We start from the raw sequence: 6,303 nt of genomic DNA on the forward strand, positions 1-6,303 counted from the left end.
GCGGGGCTCTAACAGACAGACAGGTACCTGGGTGGGGCTATAACAGACAGACAGGTACCTGGGCGGGGCTCTAACAGGAAGTGAAGCCCTTCCAATAGAAGTTCTTGCAGCCGGCTTTGCGTTCTCGGGGGGGCAGGTTGTTGGGGGGGTCGACAGACCGCTCCAGGTTCATCTTTCCTCCTGTTTCCATGGAAACCACCTCAGCCTCCCGCTGGGCATCGGCCTCTGGAAGAGACATCTGAGCCAGCAGGTCCTCCACAGCACGTTTACTCCACTCCTGACAGGTGAGAACAGGTGAGAACAGTTGAGAACAGGTGAGAGCAGGTGAGAACAGGTGAGAGCAGGTGAGAACAGGTGAGAGCAGGTGAGAACAGGTGAGAGCAGGTGAGAGCAGGTGAGAGCAGGTGAGAGCAGGTGAGAGCAGGTGAGAACAGGTGAGAGCAGGTGAGAGCAGGTGAGAGCAGGTGAGAACAGGTGAGAGCAGGTGAGAACAGGTGAGAACAGGTGAGAGCAGGTGAGAACAGGTGAGAACAGGTGAGAGCAGGTGAGAGCAGGTGAGAACAGGTGAGAACAGGTGAGAGCAGGTGAGAGCAGGTGAGAGCAGGTGAGAGCAGGTGAGAACAGGTGAGAGCAGGTGAGAACAGGTGAGAGCAGGTGAGAGCAGGTGAGAGCAGGTGAGAGCAGGTGAGAACAGGTGAGAGCAGGTGAGAACAGGTGAGAACAGGTGAGAGCAGGTGAGAGCAGGTGTTTTGTTGTCTGTCTGAAACCAGACTCTCATTTTTATAGTTGTGTTCAATGTGCAGGTTTGAGATGATGCTTTGATATCTACGGTAAGTCTGCAGGGTCAAACTGACGCAGTATTTGTGTATCACAAGGAAACAGTTTAGAGAATCAGCTGCTTTTTGTCAGATGTGTGAACCTGACGTCTATTTGAACATCGTTGAAGTGATGATGTTAAATGAAAGAAAAACAGAAGTGCTCGTTAGCGGTCCTGATATCGCACCTCTCTGGACCCTCACAGTAAAACTTGAGAAACAGATACATTCAGTCATCAGAATAAAAAAAAAATAGAACTGATTTTTAGATGCTTTTGATTGTTTTTAAAGCTCTGAATGGTTCGGCACCAGCCTCAGTCTGTATTCTACATCCAGACCCCTGAGATCCATCACTGCTTCCAGACTGTGGACCAGTTTGCCTTCACTGTTCCCCATCTATCACCACCAGCTGAAGACCCATCAGACCCATCTTTACAGAATCACCTTTGAGTCCCCCTCATTTATAGCATGAGCAAAATGATTAAAATATGTTTTTCTTCCTTCAACTAGATGTTTGTTTTCATGAAGGAGGAAAGTTTCTCTGAGCTCACTGAAAACCAGATTTTAAGGGGGGGCGGGTCTACGGGCAGGAGTTGTGACATCACAAATCGTGGTTCAGTATTGAGCTGAAACACTGAGATGTTTACAGCGAAGGAGGAACATCTGGTGTCCAGCAGGAAAACTTTAGACATGAAATATATTTGCAGAAGCTGTTTTAAGGATTTTAACATGTAATTGAACATTTTTGTGGGAAAAATATATCAGACACAAATTATTATTCAAAGTATTTTATATAAATCTCAAAACATGTCTGGAGGGGATCTTTGTCTATTACAGTTTACTTCTCTGTTTATTTTGTTTAGTTTTAATTGTTTAATTTGTATTTTACATTTTTCTGTAAATCACTTTGGTCAACTTCTTCTGTCTTTAAATAAATTTGACCTGACTTGAAGTCTTTTCTCTTAAAAACACATCTAATAACTCTGAAAGCTCCTCTTTGTGTCCGAGAAGGTTTTCACTTTCACCTGGTTTGGTTTTTTAAGCACTAAACATTTCTATGTGAAGTTTAAATCAGACTAAAAGTTATATTTATGAGAAATAAAACTCATCGTGACACTACAGATGTGCTGCAGATCTCTGATCTCTCGCTTTGTTCTGACTTTATCACTCGTCTGTTTAATATTTTGTCATTTTTCTGACCTTATTTTCACTTAAAACTCCCAAAATGTTTGAAACTTTAAAAAAATGGAGTCTGCAGCTGTTTAATAAAATCTGAGAACAAAAACCAGCTGTTGCGGTGTCGTTTGGTCAGTAGAAATGGAGCATTCTGATTGGCTCTGACCTGCGACAGGAGGCCAGCATTGCGAGCTCGTTGCAGCAAACGGTGGTGACGCAGCTCCAGCTCCAGGTCCTGGTTCTGGTACTCGTCCTGGTCTCTGTCGGGCTGCGAGGAAACACCCAGAACCAACGCCACGAGAACCAAGATGGCGGGACACCTAACGCACTGCATGTCTGCCGGAATATTAGAAGGAGAAAAAGAACTGTAGCACAGGACAGAAACAGAGAAGAAGAGACAACAGAGGACAGAACGTTCTTACTGGGTTGGTGCCTAACCCTAACCTAACCTAACCTAACCTCAACCTTAATCTAACCCTAACCTAACCTAACCTAACCTCAACCTTAATCTAACCCTAACCTAACCTAACCTAACCTCAACCTTAATCTAACCTTAACTTTAATGTAACCTTAATGTAACCTTAATGTAACCTTAACCTTAATGTAACCTTAATGTAACCTTAACCTTAATGTAACCTTAATGTAACCTTAATGTAACCTTAATGTAACCTTAACCTTAATGTAACCTTAATGTAACCTTAATGTAACCTTAATGTAACCTTAATGTAACCTAACCCTTAACTGCCCTCCGGCTGATTCAGTCCAGCTTTTACCTTCTTGCTGTCTGCTGGTCTGGTTCTGTTCTGGTTCTGTTCTGGTTCTTCTGGTCTTGGTCCTGGTACTGGTCCTGGTTCTGGTCCTGGTCCTGGTCCTGGCTCTGCTGTTGCTCCTCACGGTGCTGCTCTTTTGAAGGCTCAGGCCCCTCCTCCCCAGCTCCCATGATGCTCTCTGTGTGAGTGTGATTGACAGCTGTGTGCGCGGCGATGAAGGAACGTTAAACAAACGTCCATTAGAGCTGATTGACTTTAAATGGAGTCTGAACAATAAAACAATCAGCGCGCCGCCGGCGTTCATCTTCTACAAACACAACGGCAGAATCCAGGAATTAACGGAGCGTTCAGAGGATTAACAGACTTCATTAGCACTCGCTGATATCTCCATTAAACACAGTCGCCCACTCAACGCTCAGAACAAACACGTCTGCTGCAAAAACACATTTATACGCCTTTAAATGTTCAGCTGAGTGGAAACGCCAGTCAGAGACTCAACAAACGCCACAAACACTCAGGACCATCCGTCATCAATCAGATCAATAATTTACTGCAGTGATGTAACTGTGTCTGATCATTTTATCTGCTTTAAAGTTTCAAAACTTTCACCACATTTGTCTTTTCTTTGCTGTTTCTACTGTTTCGCTACACGATGCGTGACTGTCTGTGAATGTCATTTATGTCCGTAACTCCTCGATGGGCTCATAGAGCATGACAGTTGTGTTTGAATCGACTCCTCAGATCTGGCGGATCATGTTTTAGGACAGTCAGCAGACCTACAGAAGCTTTTCTGTCAACTTCCTCGCTGTTAAAATCGTGTTGTGATCAGATGAATCTTCCCTGTTAGAAAGAACTGAATCCATTTGTAACCTTGTAGGTTTTATAATTCAGTTTGCACCTTCAACAGAAGTCAAACTTTGCTATTAATCTTTTATCTGACTGATCAATGTTACTTCTGTGAAAGAAAAGTGAATAGTAGGTTATCATTTTATAAATCTTTTGTAAATATGTTACAAATGTTTTCAAACTAAGGAGTCAATGTTTGTTATCAACTGAATGTGATGTAATGTCATTGTCATTTTGAGGACACATGTTGGTGAAGAAATCCTACTCCTAGGCTAGTTGAACTCTTGAACCTGTTTCTATCTGAGGGTTGCTTGCTGACCTCTGGGGTTAGCTAGAGATATCTTTGTCTTAAGCCTGCTGTTTTAGAGACCATACTTGTTTGTAAGAAGGTGTAATGGTTTGTGGAAGTGTCCATTTAGGGACCAGACTGGTTTTAGTTTTGCTTCTGGAGAGATATAAAGCCGTCTAGTTTGAGTTCACAATCTTTAGAGAAAGGGCTGGCTTTAGGGAAAGGGCCAGCTGAACAACATGCTTTCTCTCAAAAAATACAAGATGATTGTATTTTTGTTTGTCTTTGGACATTTGTATAATTGTTACTGATGATGTGATGGATTGTACAGTGTTTACAACTGCGTCAACAAGTAACAATGTTTAATGCTTTCTTTATGTCTCCATGTGCTTCTTCTTTCTCGAGAGAAAATTTCCACAACAGTTCTGATTTATGTAAAATGCTTTCAGTAATTTCTCTAAATGATCATAGAAGGCACTTTCAGAAGCAGGAGGGTTGTATGAAGCAGGACGCTGTCACGGTTTAAACACGTTCAGCTTCAAGTTACTTTGTTCTGTATTTAACAGAAACACTTTCATCCTGCTGCAGTTTCTAACAGCACTGATCATGTTGAGAGGAAACATGACTGAGCAGCGTTACGTTTCTGCTGTCGCAGGTTAGTCAGATATGAGCGAGAACACAAGACGTCTTCATCTGTTCACTTCAGTCTGACACTTTTATAGCAGATGAGTTTTACAGTCTGACAGTCTGATGGACGGAGATCTGAAAGAATCTGAGAGATAAACAGGAACATTAATCTCAGTCAACAACAGGAAGAAACATGAGGAGCAGCAGCAAACTGTGATCAGACTGAACTGAGATGTGATTGGATGTTAGCTGCCGCGTAGCTGCAGATGAGTCCGTGTCTGACAGACGAAACTAATCAGCTGAAATGAACACTGAAAAAGTTCCAGTAATAGAGATTTTATTAACTTTTTCAGTATCATCCTGAATCAGAAGAAAAAGAAGAAGAAGCGGTGCAGCGTTCGGTCCAACTGTCTCGCTGCTTCATATTTCATATTTTACATGATTGTGAAAATACCAACGTTCCCTGAACATTACTGGAAAACTTAAGTTGGACTCAGTTTCACCTCCTGAATCTGAAGCAGAGACATCAAACAGCTTTTAATTCATCAGATGATGGAGAGCGAGCTCTAAAAATCACCCAGCATGCACCTGTCAGAGCTTTAACTGACCCTCCGAACCTCCAGCAGTCAGTCTGGCTTCAACCTTCAACCTGTCTGAATGTGGAAAACTGAACCAATGAAATGTAACTAGTTAATATATACATGTATACACATGTATATACATGTATATACATGTGTATACATGTATATACATATATATACACATATATACACATATATATACACATAATGGTGTTCCACTCCAATATCATTAAAGTTATGTATATACATGTATATACATAACTTTAATGAACCTGCCAAGTGGGAGCAGCAGTAGAGTTTTCATTGAGTTTATTAGACAGAAAGGATTAATGTGTAGGATTTAATCTCTAGTCCACACTCCGGAGCAGAAGGTGGCGGTAATGCACCTAATACGCTGGTTGACAACCGCCGTTATAAACCAAGAAGTTTTTTTTTCCAGAGCGGTACATCCTGTCAGCCGAGGGGTTTCCTATCTGTGCAGCCGGGGGCTCGGTGCTCCGGTTGGATCCACATGGAGAGCCGAGGCTAACGTTAGCCGGGAGGCTAGCGGAGCGTTGGCAGCAGTACGACCGGAGGGAAGCACAGCCAGCTAGCCTCTCAGCTAGCCTCTCAGCTAGCCTCTCAGCTAGCCTCTCAGCTAGCCTCCGCTAGCAGCAGCGGGTCTGACGGGCAGCTGAGTGAAGTGCAGCCTGCGGAGGAAACACCGGGACCGTCAGGGTGAAACAGTCCATGGAGGGAAGCAGTCAGGCGGAGGAGAAGGCGACATATCAGCTGCTCATAATCGGCAGAAAATGTTCACTGCGGGCCGATGCCGATATTTCATTTTAGAGCTTATATGGGCCGATACCGATAACCTGCCGATAATATCGCGTATCCCTATTTTAAATGACTGTGTGGACACACTGTGGATTTTGGCCTCCATCACTTCCATTGAAAGCACATCTGAAGGATCTTTTAATATCCAGTATGAACAGGAGGAATGATTACAGACACCTGACTGCTGTTTAACACACTGGAAACTCTGGGAACACTGGGAACCTCCTTTAATAAATGAGTGAAGACTTGAAGAGTTAGTGTTGGGTTGAAACTCTAAAGGAGGTTTTTGTGGATCAATAAGATTATAAATGAGTCGACCAGCAGAGAGAAAACATTCATTAATATTTGCAGCTTCTGTATGAATGAAGAAATAGAACTGACTC

General features: G+C 42.9%; 1 protein-coding gene across 2 annotated transcripts in view; it reads right to left on the reverse strand.

Annotated features, from left to right (window-relative positions):
* The window catches only part of LOC137186834 (somatostatin-2-like), a 3,906-nt gene extending 476 nt beyond the window's left edge, over positions 1-3,430 (reverse strand). Inside the window, exons 1-3 of one of the 2 annotated variants that reach the window (XM_067595870.1) lie at positions 2,765-3,430; positions 2,158-2,327; positions 59-277 (exon numbers count right to left, since the gene is read on the reverse strand). In XM_067595870.1, the coding sequence (XP_067451971.1) occupies positions 71-277; positions 2,158-2,327; positions 2,765-3,065 (678 nt within the window). In that variant the 5' untranslated portion in view covers positions 3,066-3,430 and the 3' untranslated portion in view covers positions 59-70. Of the gene's footprint in view, positions 1-58; positions 278-2,157; positions 2,357-2,764 lie in introns of both variants that reach the window. The other variant, XM_067595871.1, reaches the window with a different exon arrangement.
* Positions 3,431-6,303: the final 2,873 nt, after the last annotated feature.

This window comes from Thunnus thynnus, chromosome 7, assembly GCF_963924715.1.
Source record: "Thunnus thynnus chromosome 7, fThuThy2.1, whole genome shotgun sequence".
Taxonomy (NCBI): Eukaryota; Metazoa; Chordata; class Actinopteri; order Scombriformes; family Scombridae; genus Thunnus; species Thunnus thynnus.